The following is a 27807-nucleotide window of genomic DNA, read 5'->3' as shown; positions in this document are numbered from 1 at the left end:
AATGCCAGAGCCACCAATGCTCTTTATAGACATTCATTGATTCATCAAACAGTGAAATTTACTTTTACAGTCATTGACAAAATATCAGGCAATAGATCTTTCAAAACAGGGTGGCACAATATATTAAACATGAAGGAAGGGAAATGGATTATAAAATTGGGTGGTTTATTCCCACTTGGATTAAATGACAAATTGTAGTACTTTACCTTCCTATCATGAGTTGGATACCATTAGTATGATTTAGTACTCTGTGGTGGATACCAAGAGTACAAACAGTTCTTAAAACACAAAACAAAAAAACAGAATATTAAAATATCAAGGAAAAGCACAAAGGGGAATAAAACAGTAATTCCATATTGACTTTTACTGTGTTCTGCATTGTTTTTTGTGCCTATCATTTGGTATCAGAAAAGTTTTGTTTTGGACAGGAAATGATGTCATGGATACCTAATTAGATTAAGTATTTATTGCAGGGTTATTACTGCCTTTTGAGATGTATCACTGATGAAAGCTATATGCTGAAACCGGTCTGGTTCTTATAATTAATCTTCATGCTTCTTAGGTGCTGGCTTTCCTTTTTTATGTTTGCTACTCTTTCTATACACCCTGGAATTAAAACGTGAGATCTGAAGTAGTTAACTTCATTTGGTCTGCAACCTGTGGGTATCAGATCCGTCCTTGGATCCGAGCCGGCAGCTTTACTTAGCTAAAAGATCCGAGCTCCTAGCTCCTCCCCCTACCCATAATCCCCTGCTACACATCCACCATCCTCAGATCTAGTTTGCCGCGGCTTATAGCAGCTTCTAGAGATGAGCTCTTAGGCATGGGTGAGAGTTTTCCAGTTTTAAAAAAAACCTTTAAAAATCGTTTTTTTCTAAAATTTCTTTGGTCTGTGTGTATTGTTTGGCCCCCTTTATCGGCTAATATATTTAGTGTATTTTTGTTGTGGTAATTTTACTTCCAATTCACTTCACTTCCCTCCCCCTAGTGCGTGAGTGTGTGGTGTGATGGCTGAAGGGCCTAAAGCCATTTTTTCTAAATGCACTGAGTGTGGTCATAAGCTGTCCCCAGCCGGTGGCCACACTCAATGCGTTGTTTGCCTGGGGTGGCCCATTTGTCCACCAGCTGCCAGGTTTGTGTGGCTTTCAACCCTCGGGCTATCAGGGATAGGAGGAACAAGCTAATCCTGGCGGGATTGTTGCCCCCGGATTCTTCTTCCTCCTCTCCCTCTAAGGTACCGGTCATGGCTGTGGCTCCCGTGCCTTCCAATCCCCCTCCCTTGTTGGGGACTCAAACTCCCTCTGCTTCTCAGGGTGAGGGGGACTCTTCTTCCTCTTCAAAAGAAAAAAGGAGAGATAAGGACCGGCACAGTCATAAAAGGCGGGCTGAGTCTCATCCCTCAGCCCCGCCAGCAAAGGTAGTTAGTCCCGCTAAGAGGGCCTCTGGTTCTCCTCATTCTCGGCTCTGTTCTCCTTGCTTTTCCCCGGGGCCAGAGGAGGAGTTCCGGTCTCCCTCAAGGTCCACGAGGTGGCCCTCCATGCCAGCCTGTACGACCTCCTCCAGATCCACCAGAAGCTTGACCGACGCTGATTTGGACCGGATGATGCGTCGTTTCCTGCAGGCTCAAATGCAGATGGGGGTGTTCCAGCCTCCCCCCCTCCGGGGGGAGCTCGGCCTCTTTCTTTACCCCGATCGATCCTTCTCTGACCCAGTTTAGGGTTTCGGAGTCTTCGGATCTGTGCCATTTCGGATCCAGGGAACCGTCGGCGCGACAGTCTTGATTACTTCGACTATGTCCTCGAGCGTGTTGGATCCTAGCTCTCGGGGCCGAGAGCCGAGCGTCGGATCCGTGGGGGGAACTGTGTCTTTGGTGCTGTTTAGGTCGGAGTACACTTCCCTCTCGGTTCCGACTGCTTCAGCTCCAACACCGATCCCTGCATCGGAGCCGAGGGGGCTGCTCTCGGAGCCTGGGGAGAGCAGTTCACCCTCTGCATTTGATGTAGTGGAGAGGGTGCTGTCGAGGACTTCCAGATCCCCGGTCTGGGCTGCGGATCCATCCATCACCCCTGTGCATTTGGGCCTGTCCTCCGTCATCCGGCCACAGGGACAGCCTGCATCGGCGCTCCAGTTGGTTCCCTTAGAGGAACAAGACCCCGTGGGTGAGCCCTCCTCGGATAGCCCCACCGAGGAGGTTCCTCACAAATGGAAGTGCAAAAGGAGGCACCTGGACTCCCCTGAGTCCCACACAGAGGACACAGACTTGGAGGAAGGGGAAGGTTCCCCCAAGGTCGCCCCCTGAGGATGTCTCCTTTGCAGACATCATGGAGATGTTGTGAATCAGAGGAGGGTGGTCTGCCCAAAAACCTTCCTCGGATGAGTCTGTGTTTCTGGAGGTGTTTGATGCAGGCCCGTCTACTTCTTGGGTGTGCCCCCCTGACTGACCCCCTGGTGGACTTAATTACCACCAGGGCTTGGAAGGAGCCGGACACCATGGAGCCAATTCCCAGAAGACCAGACAAGATACTTAGTCCCCCTTCTGATAGGCTGACATGGTCTAAATGTTCTCCAGTGGATGCCATGGTGGTGATGGCTGCCACCAAGAAGGAGCTAGTGCAGGAGAGTTCCTTGGTCCACACTCCAGATAAGGAATCTCGGATGTTGGACCGCATTGGAAAGCGGATGTTTGGTTCAGCTACCTTCTCTGTAAGAGCGCTGAACTATATGGCACACGTCATCAGACTCCAACGAGACTTGATTAAGGAATATGCTGAAGCCCCCCCAGAGTCCATGGTGGCTGAGGTCAAACGCACCTTCTCGGCTCTATTACTAACACATCTATGCGGCTACTCTCCCATGCCACGGAGGGAGCGGCTAGAGCCAGCGGAACAGGCATCGCTCTGCGGCACCATGCCTGGCTCCGCCTTTGCGATTTTGCGGAACCCTTCAAGGCTTCCTTCGCAAATGCACCCTTTGATGATTCTACGCTCTTTGGCAAGACCGTCCTCGACACGCTGGTCCAAAGTGAGAAAGACAGGAAGATGCTGTCTGCCGTCGGGATCCGCTTCTCTAATCCCCAATGGTCCTTCTCGAGGAACCAGAGGGGACAAAAGAAGATGTGGTTCCAGAAATCACAGCAATCCCATACTGCTTCAGACCCCTCGTCCTTCAGAGGCAGAGGAGGACAAGGTGGACACCGGCCCAGGGGCAGAGGGGGGCCGAGGAATCTCGGGTCTCGAGAACCTTTCTCGGAGAGGCCCTTGCAACAGCCCTGAGGGCTTACCCAACTGTCTCTCTCTGGAGGCAGTCGGGGGCATCTGTCGGAGCACCTCCAATTTTGGGAGTCCATTACTATGGATCGGTGGGTGCTCTGAATTATATCCAGAGGTTATTCCATTCCCTTTCTGAGTCTTCCCCCTCCTATGAAATGCCTCCCCGATGTCCCACCCGATCAAAGGGAGGCAGCAGCTTCAGAAATTTCGAAGCTATTAGAAAAAACAGCCATCCAGCACGTCCCCCCAGGCCAGTCTGGATTGGGAAATTACTCCAGGTTCTTTTTAGTGCCAAAAAAGACGGGGGACTTGAGGCCTATCCTAGACCTCTCATCTCTAAACCTGTTCATTCCCAAAGAGAAATTCCGGATGGTCACTCTGCAATCTATTCTCCCCTTCCTACGGGAGAATGACTGGATGTGCTCCATAGACCTCAAGGATGCGTACTACCACATTCTAATGGACAGACGATCCAGGAGGTTCCTCCACTTTTGGCTGGGAGCCAGTCACTATCAGTTCAGGGCTCTTCCGTTCGGCCTCACCTCAGCCCCCAGGGTGTTCAGCAAGGTCACGGCAGTGGTCGCAGCCCAACTGAGACTTCAGGGCATTCAGGTCTTTCCGTACCTGGACGACTGGCTCCTCACCTCCTCCACCAGGCATCAGCTCTGCTCTGCCAGGGATTATACCCTAGCTCTTACTCAGTGACTGGGTATTACTGTAAACCTTCAAAAATCATTCCTTCATCCTGTGCAGGTTCTGGAATTTATAGGGGCCAAGATAGATACACGCCACTCCAAGGCCTTTCTAAGAACAGACAGGTTGCACAGCTTGTCTCTTCATGTTTTGGCAATTCTCAAGTCCCCAGCCCCACCTGCAGAATTAGTCATGAGAGCTTTGGGCTCCATGGTGGCAGCCATCGGTCTGTCGCCTTTTGCGCAACTGCGCATGAGAATTCTTCAGTGGACTCTTCAGGTCCAATGGTCACTTTTACTGCACCCCTTGAACACCCTGATTCCCTTGAGTAGGGTTTGCAAGGACTCCCTTCTCTGGTGGCTTCACTCCCAGGAGCTGCGAGAGGGGAGACCGTTTGTCATGCCTCAGCCCCAAGCTACGTTGACCACGGACGCTTCTCGCCTTGGATGGGGGGGCATGCTATGGGCAGAACCGTCCAAGACACGTGGACTCCCTCACAGACCATTCTGCATATCAATGTTCTGGAGATGAGGGAGGTGCTTCTGGCATTGCAAGCCTTACAAGACCTTCTTCCTCTGGGAGCTATTGCAATTCAGACAGACAACATGGCTGTAGTCTGGTACATCAACAAACAGGGAGGAACCAGATCTTACCCCCTTTGCCGAGAGGCTATGAGAGTTTGGGAATGGGCGATCTTCACCAACCGCTTTCTGGTAGCAACACACATTCCGGGCCGGACCAACATCCTAGCGGACAAGCTAAGTCGCTTGATCCTCACACTGTACGAGTGGTCTCTAAACCCATTAGTAGCAAAACAAATCTTCCTCAAATGGGGTCTACCTTGCTGCGATCTTTTTGCTTCTCTGTCAAACACAAAGTGCAGCGAATTTTTTGCTCTAATTCCCCCAATAGGGGAGAGCCCCAGAGATGCTCTGGTTCATGCTTGCCCCCCCCCGGTCTCCTTTATGCTTATCCCCCGCTTCCGCTCATGATGAAGTCATGCAGAAAGCCCATCGGTTGGGGAGCAAGATAATCCTCATAGCCCCATTCTGGCCTCACCAGATCTGGTTCCCTTACCTGTGGTCTCACAGTGTAGTTCCTCCTTGGATCTTAGATCCCATTCTGGATCTAATTTTTCATCCTGTGGGATTACAACCCCCAAACCTGGGTGACCTCAAGCTCACGGCTTTGCTGATCCAGTTCCGCTGATAGCAAGGACTCCCGGTATCTCATCACCAGTGAAACTATTCTGGTAGCAGCACACAAACCATCTACCAGAAAAATCTACAGTAGTAAATGGAAACGTTTTTCCATCTGGGCCAAAGACAGGGGCTTATACCCCTTTACTGTCCCTATTCCGACAATTCTTGATTTTCTGTCCCATATCTTTCATCAGGGAGCCAGTGTATCTACGGTTAAAGTACAGTTGGCAGCCATCTCTCATTTTCATGTTGGGGATGATGTAGGATCACTGGCTTCCACCAGGATTTGCAAAACTTTTTAAAAAAGTGCCTTTCTGTTAAAACCGCCAGTTAAGTCTTCGGTCCCACCATGTGACTTAACATTGGTCCTACAGGCTTTGACAAGCCCTCCTTTTGAAACAGCTGCTTCTGCTCAGTTGAAATTTTTATCTTGGAAAACAGCCTTCCTGATTGCAATAACTTCAGCCAGGAGAGTGTCTGAGCTTCAAGCCCTCTGTATGAACCCCCCTTACCTAATATTTCATAAGGACAGAGTTTTTCTCAAGACTAATCCTTCCTTCTTCCCTAAAGTAGCCTCTGAGTCGAATATTAATCAGTCTATTAATTTGCCAGTGTTTTTCCCCAATTTCCAGAACAAAGGGGAATACACATTACACAAATTGGATGTACATAGACAACTGCATTTTTATTTGCACAGGACAGCAACCAACCGCAAATCTGATCAATTGTTTGTGTCCTTTGCCAAGCCTTCTTTAGGTAAACCTATTACCAAAGTTACATTAGCCAACTGGATTTCACAATGCATCATTCAGGCCTATTTAGCTTCAAACAAACCGGTGCCTTTGGGAATCCATGCTCATTCAACCCGATCCATAGCTACCTCTGCAGCGTTCTGGTCTAGAGTCCCTATAGACAACATATGTTCAGCAGCTACTTGGTCCTCCTCTCATACATTCATTTCTCATTATAAATTGGATATGATATTCAGGAGTAGGGCTTCCTTTGGCTCCGCTGTGTTCTGGAATATTCTTCTTTGAGGGCTGCCCAAGGTTTCTAGGTAGCTGGGGACTCTGTCCCACAGGTTGCAGACCAAATGAAGTTAACTACTTCAGATAAAGAAGTTATGTACTCACCATAACATTCCATCTGAGTAGGTAACTTCATTTGTCTGCACCCGACCCCCCCCTCCATTCCCCCTAGCCAGTTTTGTGCTTCTTAACCATGGGATAGGATTGCTCATTCTGTTATGCAGTAGGTTACTGGCCTCTTTCGAGGGTCTTCTGGAGTCTTTATAGGCAAACTCGATCTGAGGATGGGGGATGTTTAGCAGGGGATTATGGGTAGGGGAGGAGCTAAGAGCTCGGATCTTTTAGCTAGGTAAAGCTGCCGGCTCGGATCCGAGGATGGATCCGATTCCCACAGGTTGCAGACAAATGAAGTTACCTACTCAGATGGAACGTTATGGTGAGTACATAACATCTTTTTTTCCTTGTATATTTCTATATCCAAGTACTCCAACTTCTCATAATTTATTCTGTAAGTAAATTCAAAAAATTTACTGTTGTTAATGTATTCAATACATTTTTCTATCTCTTCTTTTGGCCCTTCCCATAGGATACATATGTCATCCAGGAATCTTCTATAAAGTGACCAGTTGTTACTGTATATTGATTTGGTTACCATCTTCTCTCCCCATTTGGCTAAGACCAAATTGGCATAGGTGGGTGCACAAGCGGCACCCATCACTACTCCTTTCTTCTGGTGAAAAAAATCACCTTTGAAGTAAATGAAGTTGAACTTTAGGACCAAATCTATAAGCTCCATCACCACAGTGCACTCATCGGGGGTTAAAGTCTCATCCTCAAAAATTAGTTCTTCCAGGTATCTTACTCCATCACTGTGAAGAATGCTTGAGAACAAATCTACAACATCAATTGTTAGGAAACATAAATTCTCATTGTATAGATCATGATTCAGTGCCCTTAGAAGATCCCAAGAATCTCTCAAAATGTTGGTTCTCTTAAGCCATAGTTTCTTAAGCTTAACATCCATGAATTTGGCTAGGGGTAAAGTTTTGGAACCCTCAGCCGAAACTATTGGCCTCAAAGGGGGATCCATTCCATTCTTGTGTATTTTGGGGATCCCAAAAATAGCAGGAATTTTAGGTTTGTCCACTTTTAAATATTCATGTCTTCCTATCTAACAATCCATCTAAAAATAAACTTTCTAAGGCCATATCTATCCTTCTGTAACTAATATTTATTTCATTTTTTGAAACTGTGGAGTATTTGTTAGGGTCTCCTAAGAGTTCATTCATTTTTCCTCTCATAGTCAAAGCTGTTCATCAATACTATTCCCCCACTTTTGTCCAGTTTCATAATTCTTAAGCCTGAATCCCCTTTTAATTCATCAAGGACGCTGCTTCCTGGCTTAAGTTCCTTCTATAGTGTACTTTCCCATACTTCTTTCTTATTTCATTCTCAAGTATATTCTCTAGATTTATCTTAGATTTGTGTTTTCTCTTAGAAATAGCTATAAACTAGAAAGATTAGACTACGTGTTTTTGTGATGTCAGAACTGTACTGCTGAATTATTTTAAGTATTTCTCTGTGATCTCTGAACTCTTGACTAGCACTGTGTAGTAAAAAGTATTGTCTGGTGTTTTGACTATTTGTTACAAAATATTTTTAAACCCTTTCAACTGTGGCTGTTTTTCCAGAGATAATTTAAGGTCTTTAGAGTACTTGCATGCCGTTGGTAAAATTGTACAAAGCCACTCCAATATCTTTAACCCTAGGCTATACTACCAATTTTAAGGGCCTTTCAGTAGCTGATAAATATTAGTGGGTGGTGGCAGCTGGTACTACCATATAGTCTGGGAAAAGGGGGCACAGCTGGACAACCTGTGCCAGCCTTTCCCAGGAGTGTCTGTGTGGTTGTATAAACTCTTATCAGAGTGTGTGTGTGTGTGTGTGTGTGTGTGTGTGTGTGTGTGTGTGTGTGTGTGTGTGTGTGTGTGTCAGTGACCCGGGCAGGGGCACGAAGCACTGGTTGGACAGAGAGGGTGCTGGAGGTTTTAACTTGCCCACTAGGCTGAGATCTGGACCCTATAGCTGTGCCAGTGGGGAGTCTTATTGGGGACCTGGAGAGCGAGGGAGCAACCAGCTCTAGAATGACTGTGATCTCTGTGTGCTCTTAAGGGAAATTGCACTTTACTGTGTGTATTTGTTATCCTTTCCTCCTAAATAAGATGCTCCTCCCTGGTGTTAGTGGTGAGGATTGAGGCTCCTTGATTGCTGGGCCAGGGCACAGGCGTCACACTTGGTTTGGTGCCTATGTCTCTAATGGACATAGGCTGCCTGTAAGTGGTTCATCTCCCAGGCCCCTGCTTGCACTTATCAAGGGTACTGGGACTTTTCAGATATTTGGGATGCATGGCCAGGCTTAAAAAGGCCCCAGTGGTCCTTAGCTGTATCATACTAAATTCATTGCACTGCATGCTATTGCACATTTGTGTTATACTTTTCATTTTAAATTCTCCCCCACTATTTTTCTTGTATATACTTTTCATGTTATTAGTATCTATAGATGAAATACACCCCACTCAAGCCAAACAGTAGATAAAACTGTGCAGTTGCACAAAGCAAAAATGAAAAGGATCATACATGCTATATACATGTCAGATAAAATATGCAGTCATGCCCAAAGCCTGACTGCTAACAACAACAATGACATTTCTGAAAGACAAATGTGTGTGTGTGTGTGTGTGTGTGTGTGTGTGTTTAATAAATATAACTACATAACACAGACCTTTTTAAAAAAAATATATATATAATATAATATAATATAATATAACATAATATAATATCATATAATATAATATAATATGTAATGATAACTCTGTATGAGTAGAGCTATGCTTGGGCTAAAACTAAAACTGAAATGAATGTGTCTTTGGTGAGCCTTCAACATTTCTTTAAACTAAAAACATCACACCAAAGTAAATAATAACTAAAGCAGAATATAGAAACCTGGAACAGTTTAGAATAATAAATTATTTCAGTCTGTTTAGCAGTAGAGTGTATTGATCGCAACTGGTAAATTTCAGACACTGCTCGGATATATCCATCACAGTAGTGGTAGCAGTGGAAAGTACAAGTAAGAAAGTACAAAAAAGAAAAAAATAGTAGAGGTGAAAGAAAATACATGAACAGCACAGAATAGTTTAAACCCACATTTGATCACACAATGATATGCTGAGCATAAAAGTAATGCAAATGATAAAGAGATCTGTACACACCCTAACGCAAATTGTTTCATCCTTTTCATTTACAACTTTGCAGATTAGTGGAACTAATTTTTATGTACAATAGTTTCAGTACAAATATTACATCTGAGGAGAATTACAGGTCTAATATATACTGATATAAACAAATGTTGATCCAGACATTCATATGCTAAGTATAACAGTAATGCAAAAATCAGATTGGTGCAGACAGCCTTATACAAATTAAAGTAAACCTAAGTGCATTCAATATGTACATTAGGTTTTAACTGAAGATGCACTCTGTACATATTGGTAGAAGCATTCATGGATTTTAGTTACTTCATAAATATTTAATATCCATAACAACTATGTACATAACTGCATAAGTTTAGCTTTTAAAGATTACCATAGATTTTAAGTAACTACATTTCATAGGTGCAGGATCCTAAAAATAAGATTACAGTAAAAGAAAAAGCTGTAATCAAACTGCATGATTCCATATTCCCAGAATAACATGATATATGAACTGTTTTATCTATTTAATATTACATAAAACATCAGCTCCAATGGTTTCTCAGATATTCTTTTAAGGGATATATGTGATTGCATACTCTCTAAATAATTTCAGTGACTTTCCATATTTATCCTTCCATTCATTTAATGCTTACTTCTCTACAACTCTCAGACAAATTACACCAAAACTGCTGAATTCTCAATGCAGAGCACATTATACCTACACAATATATTTTCAAAGTGATGCACAATGCCAAAGTTATTAGATAGCATTTTTTTTCACAGGAAATCATTATCCAACAGACAGATAAAATAAAGTGCAAGCACAAGGTATACTGATGTTTTAAGTGAGATCGAATATATATAGACTAAAAAACAAGACCTTTTTGTTATGTTACTGAATTTAAAAGTATGGGCATACAAAAAAATACTTAAAGTTAGAAGCATCATCATCATAATAGAAAATATGGTACGAGTATCTTAACTCTAACAGTGCTATGCGACTTTTATAAATGGAGTCGAATAGAATCTCAGTATTTACGTATCTCAATATTTAGGTCTGAGATAGATCAGATTCTTCCCTAAGTCACAGGAAACATCATGTGTGTTATATAAATAAAAGCTTGATTGAATATGTGCAAACTGCTAGGAGCTCTCATTGATAATCAGCTCACATTTGATTCCCATATACAAACAAACATTAAAAAAACACATCAGAAACTTGGTATGTTCTACCGGCACACACGCTTCCTCTCCCCTTCTACCAGATTCCTCCTATCTACCACATACCTCATCCCCTCTCTACTATATGGTGCCCCACTACTAACAAACCTTAAATCCTCTACCAAAACAAAACTTTCTTCCTGCTACAACAAAATCACTAAATTCGCCTCTGGCCATAGATCCTCCTCTCACCACTGTACTGCCCTCCACAAACTGAATTGGCTAGAGCTCCCAAACTATCTTTCTTACACTCAACTAACTCAAGCTCATAAGCTCATCTTTAAGCCCTCACTCTGCCCCTCTCTCTCCTCAGCCTTCACCATGCACCATCCTAATAGACCCCTTAGAACCAACACTCAGAACCTACTTGAACTCCATAAACCTAACCATCCAGCAGGTAAACTCTTACTTTCCTTTGCCCTGGCCCGCCTCTGGAACTCCCTCCCATCACATATCCATATTACCAGCAGCCTTCCTATCTTTAAATCTTTCCTCCATTCACACCTATCTTCTCACTGGGAATGCTCCTGTACCCACCCTGCATAAATTCCTCCAGCTACTACACACTCCTTATTCTATAATCCCTTCCCTTCCATAGGAACACTCCTACTATAGTTAACCACTTATGTAAATACTATCTGTGCACACCTACTAACTAAAATTCTTAACTAATACATTCTCTCCTTACATTTACTAGTGAATATAGAAATTAAAAATTGTAAACTTATTTGTTATTCTTGTATTGCAGTTCTGTTGCTTTTCCTGTTTTTCTTAATACTATCTTGTGCTTATATGTACTACTGTGATACTTATCAAACAGTAGATGTTATGTTCTACCTATTTTATTTTACTTTAAGTTAGATGTTATATTCTACTTATTATAATTTACTTTATTCTTATTTGTATTTTTGATATTTTGTTTTTGATATTGTATCTTTGGAGCTTTTCTCCCCAGGACTCCATTGAAAATGGGCTCATTCGGTCCAATGGATTATCCTGGCAAACAAACTTCAAATAAATAAAATAAATAAAATAAATATGTGTGTGTGTGTGTGTGTGTGTGTGTGTGTGTGTGTGTTGGGGGGCATTAATGTAGAACTAACTTTTCTTTTTGTTCCTTTTGTTTTGGAGTATAATAAGATGCAGAATTTTCCTGCACATTATATTTGAATATAACCACATTAACTATTACACAAAAATACACAAGTACAGGGTTATAGAGGCATACTGTATTAGATGATGGGAAAGATGGTACTGATGATGGAGATGAGGGGTTGAGGAAGGATAGCAATATTAAAGAGTGGTGAGGAAACAGCAAAATGGTAATATTAGTTCATGCAGAAAGAGCTGTATTAGAAGCAGGACTCATGTAAGGGGATGAACAGTTTTTAAAGGCGAGATAAAGGCTTATTGTAATATTGAAACTTCCGATGTTCCAGTGAAAAATAGATTTATTCCACCATTTGAAAATGAACAAATAGTGCATTTTAGTTCAATGGTTAATTTTGAAGGGAAAATATATGTAAGGAAGTAATGAAAAACAAGTCAAGTATTAAGTATAATTTAACACTCAAAGAATGGTGTTCTTTGAAGGCGTTACAAATGAATACTAATTTCATAATAAAGCCAGCGGACAAGGGCAATAAGATTGTTATAATGAATGTAGTCCAATATTTTAGTATGTGTATGGAACACCTTGATAATAGGGATGTATATGAAATAAGTGATAGTAAAAAATATGAATCATCTTTAAAAGACTATGACAAATTGATAAATAAGGGCACCAGATTAGGATATTTTACAGAGAAAGATGTAAAAGATAAATTATCTGACAAACAGTGTGAAATGGCTATGTTTTTTGTTTACCAAAAATACATAAGGGCATGTATAACCTTACTGGTAGGCCCATCATTTTGGCTTGTAAATATTTTTTGCACAATTTGGGTTTGATTTTACATAAGCTGTTATTACCTTATGCACAAAAGGCCTCAGCATATATTCAAGATAGTTTTGATTTTTTAGAAAAAATTTCTTCAGTAAAATGGAATAAGAATAATTATTGGTTAGTAATTGACGTTAAAAGTTTGTATACTTCAATTAAACATCTAGATGGTTTAAAAGCTATTGTTCATGTTTTAGATGACAATCCTTTGTCCCATTTTGTTACTGAATTAGTGGAATTTTGTCTAAAGAATAATTAGTTTTGTTTTAATAATCAGTTATACAGGCAAAAGCGAGGTACTGCCATGGGAGCACCATTTGCTCCCATGTATGCTAATATTTTTATGTCATTTTTTGAAGATACTTTTTTATATCAACAACAGTTTGTGAAGAGGTATGTAACATCTTATTATAAGTTTATTGATGATTTAATTTTTATTTGTGAAGGTGGTTCTAATGAAGTACAAGATTTTATATCCCATTTACACGAAAATCCATACAAGTTAACTTTTGATAGACTACATCAAGGTAGTAAAGTTGTATATTTAGATGTGATCTTGGAGGGTAAAACAACTGGATAAGTGGTTAGTAGGACACATAGGAAATTCATAGATGGTGGACAGTATTTACATGCTTCGAGATGCCATGCACCCCATGTGATAAAAGCTCTCCCATATGGAGCATTTTTGAGGTTTCCAGGATTTGTTCAGGTAATAATGTTTTACAACAAGAAATAAGGACAACAACTAAAATGTTTTTGCAAAGGGGATATGATTCAGTGGCTGTAGGCATGGCAGTGAAAAAAGTTTTAGGTGATGAAAGTGAAATAAGTAAGGAATGAAATGGTTATACAGGGGAACATGTTTATAGTGTTCAAAACGGTAATAAAATCGACCCTGTATATTTTGTTTCTACATATAATATTAAAAGTGATGAAATAGTTAGGTTAATCAAATATTGTTGGAAGTATTTAGTACAAGATAAATGTTTGGGTACCATCTTGCTGAATCAACCCCTTTTCTCGTTTGCTAAGGGGAAAAGTTTAAAAAATATGTTGGTTCATGGAGATTTTAGTATACCAGCATTTAATCCTGCTAGACCATTAAACAATATGGGCACATTGAAATGTGGGAGGTGTAGAATTTGCACACATACAGTAGAGAAGGTTGAATATATTAACAATACTAAATTTGATGTTAGAGGTACATATACGTGTGAAAGTAAAGGTGTCATATATGTATTGTTTTGCCCTTGCAAGTTATTTTATATAGGCGAAATGAAACGTACATTTCATGCTAGGTTTATGGAACAGTAACCAAAAGTAATGCACCCAGTAGCCATCAAGGAAAACTCCACTTTATTTGAATCAAACACCAGCAAAATCCATTAGTTGTTAAGCGCTTTCATCATAGACAATGACTTCATCAGAACAAGGATAGTTCACATGCTTGAAGAGGTCTATATATACCTTCTTTTAGAAAAAAATAAACTCGGGGTTGACATAATCGTTAAGGTCAGACCACCAAGTTGAACAAACACTAGTAAGAATAAAAAGATCCGTGACTCGATAAAACCACAGCTTTATTGCAAATGTAGAATCACTGACTTAGCGCTTTCACCCATAACATTGGGCTTCTTCAGAGTCAGAACATTTTATCATTTGGTGAGGTTTATGGAACACTTGAGAGATGTTAGACATCAGAGAGAAGATAAAACAATTTTCTTACATTTTAAAACCCATCATAAAGAAAATGTTAATTTTTTGAAAGCCACTATTTTAGAACAGGTTGATTGTATGTGGGAGAATGGGGATGTATTGAAACAAAAATTATTATATAAAGAATGTATTTATATTTTAAAGTATAATACAATGATCCCTAAGGGACTAAACAATGAGTTAAATTGGAAGTGTTTACTTTAAATATTAAATGTATTTAATTATTTAATTGTTTAATTGACTGGTGTTAAAGATTTTTATGGCTATATAAGTGTGATTTAGAAATTAATTGATATTCCATGAAGGTGGTAACACCGAGGCGCTACAGAAAGAATAAATATTCTAATTTTACTATTTATGTGTTTTCATCTGTTCGTTCCAGAATTTGGTTTGGATCTGGTTGTTGCAGTTTTTTGGGTATCGTTGTTGCAGTTTAAAATGGTAATATTAGTTCATGCAGAAAGAGCTGTATTAGCAGCAGGACTCATGTAAGGGGAGGAACAGTTTTTAAAGGCGAGAGAAAAAAGAGGGCATAAATATGATTCTAATCAAGGGAGAGGGGGAGATAACAGAAAACAGAAATCATGATGAGGTGCTGAATATATTTTTGCCTTATTCATCATGAAATAAGGAGGACAGCAGAAAGGGAAGGCTGGAGGAGTGACAGACAGAGGTCATGAGCAGCTCCAGGAGGGTGGAATCAGGATTTGCCTGGCTAAACAAAGCTAAAACCAAAGGCTGAATACATCAACCAAGTAACCATAAAATGGACATTCACATTGACAACACCTCTGAAAGAGATGTTCTACAGTTCTGTGAGCAGTGCTGGAAAAAAGTTTATAGGTCTATGTAACTACAAGAAAGTAAGTTGGGTTAAGTTTATGGATTATATACTAGTAAGGCATACACTATAAACACTAAAAATACAATAAAATAAATTTCTGTAAAGAAATTATATAAAATTAAACCCTTTCTGCTCTTTCTTTTAAAGCAGGCAAGATAGATATAAAATCATTTAATCCTGGACACAGATTAGCTGCCAAACGAAGCTGCCACATCAGTTACCTCTTGTTTAAAGTGTTTTTCCAGTTGCCACCCCTGGGGTTTATTTCAATGGTATCTAATATCCCAAACTTAAATCCAGAGAAATTAACACATATTTTCTATGCCTAAATAAGGCATCGGTTTCTTTTGAATTCTTAATGTCATATAAGTGTTCATATATCCTGGACCTGAGAGCCCTCTCAGTTTTCCCAACATAAAACCCCTGGCAGGAATTACACAATGCCAGATAAACTATTTTGCTAGTCTGACAGTTACCTTTTTTGAAAAACACTGTGTCCTGGTTGATATTATCAAGTTTCAAACTAGCGTCCGATAGTATATATCTACACTGCGTACAACAACCACAGGCTTTGGTGAATTCATTCATTTTTTCACTACTATTGTTTATGTTACCTTCCAAGGTAAGTTTCAAGTTGCGGCCCACTTTAGTACAAAAAATAGGCTGTTCACCCACTGCTTGTAAAATATTAGGGTCACCACTAAAAATGTTCCAATTCTTACAAAGTATATTTCTGATGTCATTATAATGTGAACTGATGTGGCAGCTTCATTTGGCAGCTAATCTGTGTCCAGGATTAAATGATTTTATATCTATCTTGCCTGCTTTAAAAGAAATAGCGGAAAGGGTTTAATTTTATATAATTTCTTTACAGAAATGTATTTTATTGTATTTTTAGTGTTTATAGTGTATGCCTTTAAGGTATTAATTTATTCAAGAGATCTTTTGTTTGACTGGTGGGATTCCTCACCTATCCTGTCACAGTGTAATATATTTAAATCCACATGACTGTTTGTATATTGTTCTGAGGAAGCCAGTTTTACTTTGATGGAAGCACTTAGCCTGAAAAATAAACTTGTGTCTACTAGTCCTACTGGTGAATTTGTGTTTTTTAATTTTCATTTTCACCAGTTTGCTACAGTTATTTGGTTTATATACTAGTAAGCCTAACCTCAGTGATGTGCAAGGTAATAGAAAATTCTAGCAGAAAGACTGATGCCATACCTGGAGGATAGCCATTTCCAAGGTATGATGCAGTATATTTTTGTTAACAGGAAATGCTGTCATTCCAGTTCAATCCATTTTTTTTGTCTGGCTTGCAAAACTGGATTACAGCATATTGGAAAACATGATATAGTTATGTTTTCAAAATACATTCAAGTCAGTGCCATAGATGAGATTACAAAGCTAGTTAATGGGTTGCAGTAGGTCAGAATAAGAGTGCAGATGTAAAAGAAGGCTTGTAGAACCTAAAAGAGAAATGGTAGTAATAAAGGAATTACTATTTGTAGAAGACAAACAATAAGCGAGTAGTGGTGTGCAACCAAGTTTTTTTGCCAGAATGGTTGCTTTTCTTTGCATTCAGTTTGGATATATCTCAGGGGACTGAGAAAAGGATAAGCATGTTTGTGGATGAGACCAAGGTAAGGAATATAGGTGAAGATAGAGTAAATTAGTCTAGCAAAGTGTCTGGTGGAACTAACTAAATGGATGTAGAGGAGTTAACTAATAGTTAATGCAAATTAATGTGATATGCTAAATACATAATACAGCAGATAGAGTCTGTGGCCAGGTCTAATATGGATTACTTTGTGAAGTTCTGAAGACTGCTGAAGGACAAAGATGTCATCATCATCTTTCGGCTGTTCCCATTAGGGGTCGCCACAGCGGATCACCTGTTTCCATTTCTTCCTGTCCTCTGCATCTTGCTCTGTCACACCAACCTCCTGCATGTCCTCTCTTACCACATCCATAAACCTTATCTTAGGCCTTCCCCTTTTCCTGTTACCTGGTAGCTTCATCCTTAGCATCTTTTTCCCAATATACTCAGCATCCCTCCTCAGCACATGTCCAAACCAACATAATCTTGCCTCTCTGGCTTTGTCTCCAAACCTTCCAACCTGGGCTGACCCTCTGATATACTTATTCCTAATCCTGTCCACCCTCGTCACACCCAGTGCAAATCTTAACATCTTTAACTCTGCCACATCCAGCTCAAATTCCTGCCTTTTTGTTGGTGCCACTCTCTCCAACCCATATAACATAGCTGGTCTCACTACCCTCTTGTAGACCTTCTTTTCACTCTTACTGGTACTCGTCTGTCACAAATCACTCCTGACACTCTTCTCCACCCACTCCATCCTGCCTGTACTCTCTTCTTCACCTCTCTTCCACACTCACCATTACTCTGAACTATTGATCCCAAGTATTTAAACTCATCCACCTTCGCCACCTCTACTCCTTGCGTCCTCACCATTCCTCTATCCTCCCTCTCATTCACGCACATATATTCTATCTTAGTCCTGCTGACCTTCATTCCTCTTCTCTCTAGAGCATATCTCCATTTCTCCAGGGTCTCCTCCACCTGTTCCCTATTCTCACTACAGATCACAATGTTATCTGCAAACATCATAGTCCATGGGGACTCCTGTCTGATCTTGTCTGTTAACCTGTCCATCACCATTGCAAATAAGAAAAGGCTCAGAGTTGATCCTTGATGTAACCCCACCTCCACCTTAAACCCATCCATCACTCCCACCGCAGATCTCACTGCTTTCACACTACCCTCATACATATCCTGTACCACTCTTACATACTTCTCTGACACTCCTGATGTCCTCATACAATACCACAACTCCTCTCTAGGCACCCTGTCATATGCTTTCTCCATGTCTATAAAAACACAATGCAACTCCTTCTGACCTTCTCTGTACTTCTCCATCAACACTCTCCGAGCAAACATCGCATCTGTAGTGCTCTTTCCCAGCATGAAACCATACTGCTGATCACTAATAATCACGTCCCTTCTTAACATAGCTTCCACTACTCTTTCCCATAACTTCATGCTGTGACTGATCAGTTTAATCCCTCTGTAGTTGCTACAGCTCTGCACATCACCAGAGATGTAATAGTCATAAAGAATATGCGCATGAAAGCAAAATTATAAATAAGCATGGAGGGGCTAAACTATAAGTAGGAGTTCTAAAGACTGGGAGGCACAGAAGAGATATGAGTTAGGCCCACAGAATCAAGAAAACAGATTTTAAGGGTATATATTTGAGGATGATGGGGGGAGGGATGTCAAGATGCAATGACTTCAGTTAAATAATACAAGAAATAGTAAAGAAGAATTATTTAATTGAGATGGTGCTATATATGTGGTATATGTTGTATGAATGAATGTTTGGAGTATCAGTCATTAGAGGCCTTCTAAAAGAATGTAGCAAGGGGAGGATGGAAAGATACAGGAGGGCACAGGATATCAGCAGATTGCTTAATAGAAATTCAGGCATAGTATCTAGATAAACTGCCTAATAGTTCTGTTGGCTCAAATATGTATGTATGTATGTTGGTATGTGTGACACCCCTGCACTGGCCCAGAAACAAGGAGCCTCAATCCTCACTAGGGAATGTACACATTGGGAGGATGACAAGTACACACACAGTAAAGTGCAATTTCCTTTAAGAGCACACAGAGACCACAGTCAGTCTGAGCTGGTTTCTCTTTCTTTCTCCAGATCCCCAGTAAGACTCCCGACTGGCACAGCTATAGGGTTGAGATCTCAGCTGAGTTGTCAAGCCAAAACCTCCAGCACCCTCTCTGTTCAACCAGTGCTTTGTGCCCCTGCCCAAGTAGCTGACACACACAGACTTTGAGATTAGATTTAAATAAAACACACACACAGTGTCACCAAATACATATGCAAGTACTCTCAGAGCTTAAATATGTCCCACTAATATCAGCCACAAAGGTAGGTTTAAATATAGTTAATAATAAATAATAAATGAACAAGACAATACTTAATACACAAACACAGTAACTTCAGAGTTCAAAATCACAGGAAATATTTTAAAACCACATTGCAGGACAGTCTCAAATAAATACAGAAAACATGTAAACTAATCTTTACTATATTCTTAAGTATATCTAAAAGAAATTTCTGTACCCTAGTTACTTACTAATAGCAAAGGCAAATGCAGATGGTGATGATGAGTGGATGTTTTTGCTAGGTCCAAGACAATATACAAAATACACAGTCTCTCTCTGAGAGTTCCCAAATTAATATCAAACATTACTGCTGGGCCAGCTTGGATGACATCACTCTTTGCCACCTGATTTCAGTTCCCAGGCTAAACAGAAACTTAACAGAGTTTAACATCTCTGTGTAAGAAATACATATCTCTCAGATCCTCACAGTTGCTAGAAGACATAAAACAATAAAACACTTACAAAACAATGCAGAAGCCACCCTAGTTCTAGACATCCCATCTCCTTGCTGTATTGAAACTAACTTTTATAACACAATCATAAAATAATTTAATTTAAACATATTTTCTTGAAGTTTTGCAAGTTAACTCTGTTTGACCCAGTTTCCACTATTAAAACATACATTTGCACAGGTATACAGTTTATAAGCATTTCTGTTCTAAGTCAGCAGGGCATGCTGTGGTTACATTTTAGCTCGGTACATAACATACAGTTCTGTACAAATCATATCAATATTCACAAATTACATAGAACTATTTCCAAAATTCCAGATAGTTGGGCTGGCAGCGTGAACTCCCCCCCCCAAAAAAAAAAAATAACTCAAGTTAGTTTTTCAAGTGACCCTTGAGAAACATTGCTTGAGAAGATTGAGTCTATATGGAAATACCTTACCCCATTTCCTGTCTTGAGAGCCCATCTGTGTTGGCATTGCTAACTGCATTGCAGTGCTGCACTGTCATATCATATGCTTGCAACCCTAGGTTCCACCTTAGTAACTTGGCATTTTGCTGGTTGGCTCGATGTAGCCATGTTACAGGATTATGGTTTGTAACTACAGTAAATTTCCTTTCATACAGATAAGGCTGAAGTTTCTGCAGTGCCCACAATATAGCTAGACATTCCTTTTCTACAGCTGCATAGCATTCTTCCCTGGCTTGGAGCCTATGGCTGAGATATACAACTGGGTGCTGTTCTCCCTATGAGGAAACTTGGCTGAGTAAAGCCCCCACTCCATGGTTCAAAGCATCCACCTGCACAACAAATTCTTTGCTGTAATCTGAACTGGCTAACACAGTGGGTCCTCCCAAAGCTTCTTTAAGCTTCTGGAATGCCTGCTCACATGCTGTGGTCCACACTGCCTTATCTGGCATGTTTTTCCTTGTTAGGTCTGTGAGGGGAGCAGCTATGGTACTATAATTGGGGACAAACTTTCTGTAGTACTCTGCTGTCCCTAAGAATGCCCTCACTTGCTTTTTGGATAACAGGGGCAGACCGTGCCTGAATGACTTCCACTTTGGCAGGTTCTGGACTTATCTTACCACTCCCTACTCTATGTCCCAGGTAGGAGACCTCTGCCATACTCACCTGACATTTGCTGGGCTTAATAGTCAACCCTTCCCTCTGTTGTCTGCCCAGCTCCCTGACATGCTGAAGGTGCTCTTGCCAGGAATGGCTGTGGATGGCAATATCATCTAGATAAGCAAAGGCAAAATCTCCTTCCCCTGCTAGGATACAATCTACCAGCTTCTAGAAAGTCTCTGGGGCATGTTTCATCCCAAAGAGCATCTTTGTGAACTCATACAAACCAAAAGGAGTCAGAAAGGCTGACCTCTCTCTAGCACTGGGAGTCAAGGGTACCTATTAGTAACCCTTGGTATGATCAGTAATGCTAAGATACTTAGCCCCACTCAGCTTGTCTAGGGCTTCATCTGTCCTAGGCATGGGGTAAGCATCTGACTCTGTGTGACTATTTCATTTCCTGTAGTCCACACAGAACCTGGTGCTTCCATCCTTCTTTGGTATCAGCACCACTGGGGAGGCCCAGGGACTGCTGGAGTCCTGAATTTCCCCTAGTTCCAAGATTTCCTGTATCTCCTCCCTTAGACTCTGTTTGACTGCCTCAGGTACCTTATAAGGGGCCTGCTTAATAGGCCTTTGGGGTCCTGTATTCACATGGGTGCTACACCAGGTAGGTACACCCTGGTTTCCCATTGAACATGCCCCCAAACTCCGGTAACACTGCTCAGATTTCTTGAACAAGGGTAGGGGATAGCTGCTGGGACATTGCTCCCCCTTCCACTGAGGTGACAGTTTAAGTCTCACTGAGGAGATCATTCACCAGATCCCCCTCAGACTCCTCCTGCCATCCACTGCAAATACTCAGCCCAAGGGCCTCCCTATCATGGTAAGGTTTCATCATGTTAACATGGTATAATTTATGCCCCTGTTCTACCATGTAGTTAAGATCACTTACCTTCCTTACTACCTTGTAGGGTCCCTCCCATGCTGCCTGCAGCTTGTTGTGTCTGACAGGAATGAGGACCATTACCTGCTGCCCTACAGCATACTCTCTAGCTGGGGCATTCCTGTCATACCACACCTTTTTCTGCTGTTGGGCTTCTGCCAGGTACCCCTGGGCCAAGCCCATGAGTTCCCTGAGCCTTGTCCTGAGGTTTAGGACATATGCCACAACAGATTCCTTGTGAGATTCATACTTACCCTCCCATTCATTGCGAATCAAATCTAGAGGTCCCTTCACCCGATGCCCATACAGCAACTCAAAGGGTGAAAAACCTGTGGATTCCTCTGGCACCTCTCTGTAAACAAACAGGTGGGGCAAATATTTGTTCCACTCCCTATTGAACTGGTCTGCAAATGCCAGTAGCATAATTTTGAGTGTCGAGTTTAACCTCTCAACAAGCCCATTAGTTTGAGGATGATAGGGGGTGGTCTTTAGGTGCTTCACCCCACAGTGCTTCCACAGACAAGCCAGCAGGTCTGACATGAAATTGGCACCTCTGTCAGTCAGTATTTCTTTTGGAAAACCTACCCTGCTTAAAATTTCTAACAAAGCATTTGCCACCTTTAGTGCCTTAATGGAGGACAAAGCCACCACCTCAGGGTATCTGGTAGCATAATCTACTACCACTAGAATATATTTTTTCTCTGTGGAACTTGGGGTACTCAGAGGTCCCACAATATCCATAGCTACCCTCTGAAATGGATACTCAATCACAGGCAAAAGCATAAAGCATCAAAGGAGCTTTCAACTTGTCTCCTGACTAGCCTACCTTTTGGCACTGCTCACAGGTCCTGCAGTACCATCTTACATTTCTGGAAATCCCAGGCCAATAAAAGTTCTGCATAATACATCTCTTTGTATGTTTTATGCCCATATGACCTACAAACGTATTGTCTTAAAGTTTTGCAAGTTAAGTCTGTATGTCACAGTTTCTACTATTGAAACATACATTTGCACAGGTATATAGTTTATATGTATTTCTGTTCTAAGTCAGCAGGACATGCTGTGGTTACATTTTAGCTCAGTACATAACATGCAGTTCTTTATAAATCAAATCAATATACACAAATGACTTAGAACTATTTACAAAATTCCAGATAGCTGGGTGGCAGCATGACAGTATGTATGTATGCATGTGTGTATGTATGTATATACAGTACATGTATGTATGTCTGTAGGCAGATAGGTATATTCTCCATTTTATATATATAATGTCTTCATACTCCTCTTATACCAGAACCTCTCTAAACAAATTTCTGAGAACAGCTGTTTACTTTTGGCAGTTTTATGCTGTTAAAATATTTCTAGATGAGCCAGAGTCTTTCTGCATCACTGCTTATAATGGTATTTTTGTGCCATATTAGTACTAAATGTCACCTATGTATTCTTCTACTTACAGATGGGAAGCTTTATGATGCTTATGTATTATACCCAAAGGCGGAGAATAAGAGTGCACCTACAAAGGCAGACTTCTTTGCTCTGGAGATTCTCCCTCATATCTTAGAAGGAAAATGTGGTTATAAGCTCTTCATATTTGGCAGGGATGAACCAGCTGGATCAGGTAAGACAGAGCTTTCTCTGCAGAGCTAGTATATCATGTATCCCTGTCAGGTGTGTCAGTTTCTACTGCAAAGAACTCTGAAACTTGCTGTTACAGTTTTAAAATATTTTTCCAGGGAGACTTCACCACTGCATTCCTCCAGTGGGGGTAGACTTCCAACACATTGTGATTTGTGTATACTAAATCATATACCTCTGTACCTTAGAATATGAGGAATACTATATACCACTGTATTTTGTGTTATACAAGCATATATGCATTTCTGCAGCTTATTGGAATCACAGTCTTACTTATATAACATTTTCTCATAACATACATCAGGGCAAAGTAGTGAAAATACATTAATAGTAACATAGCATGTTAGACCTGAGTGATTTTTATGGGTAGTGTGAAGAAAATTAAAACACTGTCATCTGTGTTAGCATGTTTGGCAGGAGAGTTGTGTATATGCTCAGATTAACTTGCATTGTATGCCAACATGTCTAATTATGAAAATGTAAATACGTTTTTAAAATGTTGAGTATTTCCCTGTTTATACAAAATGTTTAAATAATCTGTCAGTGTTTTGATACATTTCTAATTGCACATGTTTGTGAGGGATATTCTAAAGTTTAAACTGTCTGTGGAGAATCAGCTGATCAGTAGGTGATGTTACTACAATGTTCCTGGTTGATATGTGATTTTTTGAACAGATTGACAGGAAATAGAACCTTTTTAAACAGTTAATTATTATTTTTAAAATGAGACAGTTGAGACTGTTATCCTGGTCTCTTTAAGATGCTGCGGAAGTCAGTTGAAGGGCAGTTAGTTAAGAGCAGCAGTTAATTAAGAGTTGCAGTCAGTTACAGTGCTGTGCAGTTGATACCCGAAAAAGGACTCACCAAAAACTGTAAGAATTATTAGATCAGGGACAATAATCTCAAGTTAGATTAGGAGAGTTTAGTTATTTAGCTAGAGTTTTTATAAAATGATGGAATTCTGTCCTACAGTTTAATTTTATATTTCTGGTGATTGAATTCTGGTATTTATTGAAAATTATTGATTTACATTCTTGTAATCATGTTACTTATTAAATGTTTTTTCATTACTTTATATTGTGGCTGGACAATCAGTATATTCTTTAGAAATTAGAGAGTGCTTATACTTGTTTGATACTTGCTAGGTCACCTCGAATGCCTGGCTGCTCCTCATCATAGCTATCATTTATTTTGATATTTAATTTTTAACAATTTATCACCCGCTGGAGGACATGCAGACCTGTCTGACTCTGGTGGCAGTGTTTACCATTTGTATTGGGGAGGGGCACAGCTGCAAATCTGTATCATGCTTCCTATAAGTGTTTGAATGTGTGAGATTTGAATTTATTTTGAGTGTGAGTGAGTCAGAGGTCTTAAACTGGAACACATTACTCTGAAATGTGTAATAAGAGATTAAATTTGGGGTGGACAGAGGTATATAGTCTAGTCACAGGAAATAAAGTATGTTCCTGTTGTGCTCTTAAGGGAAATTGTGGAATGTTACTCTTGTATGTTCTGTGCTCTGGTGTTTCCACTGGAGTCAGTGGTGAAGATTGAGGATCCTTAATTTGTGACCCGGGTTTTAAGTGGGGGGTGTCACATTATTGTTGGCAGTCCGGTGGGATATTAACTGGACATCACAGGTAGCACAAAGGGAAAAATATACATTTAGCAACAAAACACTGAAAGACTTACATTTACAGCAGCATTATGTTTAATATGTAATACATCTCTTTCCCTATTCATTCAGAGACTTTCTGCTCCAGTCTTTTACATGCTGTATTTATGACAAATGTCATTCATATTTAAGGTTCACCTTTTTTATGCTTACTTCAATCAATGCATGCAGGCTGTTATCACACAAAATCCATATTAGCAGGTAGTCCATGTTTATAAAATTAATTTCACTCAATTGTGTTTTACAAAGTGCCATAATAAATATGAACAGCAATCTCTTATTATACTTTTACAGTAGTGATGTGATTTTGCTTCATGATCTATTTCATGTTTCCCCACAGATCATTAGGTGTCCTTGAAATGTGGCATCATTTACAAATAATAAATTATGTGCTTTTTCTTAATTTAGCAATATTGACAATGCTGTCAGCCTCTGACTTCTTAAATGTCCATGGAAATTTGTCAGCTTTTCATTTTTTGCCAAATTACTCTGATTTGTGCTAAATGTGTGCCACTGTGAAGTCTTTTGTAGCACACATAATGTAAAGTAAATTGTAAGGTTTTGTTAAGTATTCAAAGCTATAGGTCCTGAACAATTCCCAGGCTCTCCCACACTGTTCCTTTGGTATTTAATTTGCCATGCCTCCCTTAATTTTCCATACTTTCATCTACAAAAGCAAAACTTCCATGGCTAAAATTGAAAGTGCACACCAATGTATTTATGTAATGCTGAAGAATAACAGCCCAGTTCTTCATATAAAAATTTCCTTCCAACAAATAATTCTTTCAAAAAGCATTTCATTCTGTTATGCATACTTTATAATATTTTGGTCACCATTATATGCATGCTTTATATCACTTTAATAAAATCAGTAAGGAAATCTGAGAATGTAACATTGGGAATCTTAACATCCAAGTGCTCTGGATTGTGTGGAATGCATTTGTGATTGATTTAATTCATTGTTCCACTGTTCCGCATTGAACAGTGGTGACTCTGCTTTACTAATTTTGACTGGCTGGTATACTGCAATTAAAGCCAATTGACATTGCCGTATACAAGCCAATCAAGTATCTGTTCCTGATACAAAGGGAGCTAATGAGGAGAAACAAAATGTGGCCAATTGCATGCCGCTACTAGTTTTTGCGCCATTGCAAAACTTTCAAAAGAACACATTGCAGGGCACAGAAAGATGAGCACATTTAATCTTATGTCTCTCTTCATGTGACTATGTGTCTGGAAAGTTCAAAAATTATTTTTTTTTCTAATTTTTATATTTTAAAGCTCAAAATAAGGAATGGCCATCATAATGAGATATAACTGAGAGGTATGAAAAGGAGAAGATGCACACTATCCATCATGTTCTGAACTAAGCAGCACACAATCGATGGCATATTTAAATCAGAAGAATCATGTTGAAATTCACCACACAAAACCCTTCGTATTTCTTAACAAAAACTTTACTTTAGCAAACTATAAGCACAAAGGCACACAACATTATTCACAAAACTCCACCTACGTACAACTCACCACAGTCTGCAGTTTCTTCATATCTATTAAATGTGGTACAAAATACAAATTAAATATGGACTATTCACTCACTGATTGACATAACAGGAAAGAAAAACAAATATTCCTAATGGTAGTGCTTTGATATAATAGCAGTATTATTCTGTATTGTGATCCCTGACATTCTTGTCCATTCATTCACTTATGATCTTTTTAACTTGAGTAATAAATGCTACTTACATATAAATTTCTACTAATCTGTTTAACCTTTTTTCCCTTATGTCTACTAGTTTAAAATGTCATATGCATACTAGACTGCTGAAACAGGGGCATGATATTTGCTTTCTATTACATTTACAGCACATCAGGCATCTCACATCACAGCAAATGAGTTTGCCACAGAAAGATGCTATGCAAATTAATGTACACTGACTGGAGACAGATGAGTCTGTATATAAAGCACATCTTACTTTAATGTATGCTACTGCCATGTTATATACAATGAAGAAATATTTTAATTTTTCACTGCCTATATTATTCATAAGTACTTACATTATACTTCACTTTTATAGTATAGATGATAGAGTACTTTTATACGCTATGTTAGTTTCCTTTCGTTTTTTGGCCTAGCTTTGGCTGAAATGTGACTTAAGCGTTCAGAGAAATATTCAGACATAAACAAAATATTCTTTATTCTCCTACAGCTCATACTGCTCAAAGTATCCTCAAAATAGCATTGGGTATTTGCTAGGAGCATGTGAGTTTTGTTAGGATTCAGGACACTGAATGATAGTTTTGACAGAACAGAAAATATTGGGTCATGGACTCCATTGCTTGCATATTCTTTGTTGTCTGGCTATGATATGGACCTATATAAATTATTTTTTCACAGCAGATGATCAAGTGGCAAGTGTTTTGTATCCACCCTAATTAGCCAAAAGTGATTTTCACAGTAATTTGATTGGCAAACCCATTTGGACCTCATGCTGCATTTCATTTTGACTTGGCCATACAGCTGTAGATTTTTGTGTTACCTCCAATACTGCTCTTTTGAGTGTGTACTTTTAACTCCCAGTGGGTGTGGCTTGAATCTTTAAAAAATTAAGTTGTCACCTTACAGTTCTAACAAATACTCATTGACAGAGGTCAAATATCAATACAATTGTGTTTGCCATCATGTATGCTTCAAGATAAAGTATCCTGATACCTTGTATGTAGCATGGTTTTGGAATTATTAATGCAAATATGAACAAGCAATATTTGATGCCTAGAGGCACAGTAGGAGGTAACTTCAGGAACGCCTGGAGGCACACTTGGCTGTAATGAATTAAAAGCTGCCCTTTCTGAAATAATGATTGCATATAATG

General features: G+C 39.9%; 1 protein-coding gene across 1 annotated transcript in view; it reads left to right on the top strand.

Moving 5' to 3' along the window:
- The window catches only part of LOC122801532 (interleukin-1 receptor type 1-like), a 1281849-nt gene that overhangs the window by 1230148 nt on the left and 23894 nt on the right, over positions 1–27807 (top strand). The window contains exon 10 of the mRNA XM_044070952.1: positions 23078–23239. Coding sequence (XP_043926887.1) covers positions 23078–23239 — 162 coding nt within the window. The remainder of the gene's footprint in view (positions 1–23077; positions 23240–27807) is intronic.

The sequence above is a fragment of the Protopterus annectens genome, chromosome 5.part0, assembly GCF_019279795.1.
Source record: "Protopterus annectens isolate FY-2018-M chromosome 5.part0, PAN1.0, whole genome shotgun sequence".
In the NCBI taxonomy this organism is placed as follows: Eukaryota; Metazoa; Chordata; order Ceratodontiformes; family Protopteridae; genus Protopterus; species Protopterus annectens.
The sequence above is the reverse complement of the archived record's forward strand: the minus strand, read 5'-3'. Positions and strand labels throughout refer to the sequence as shown.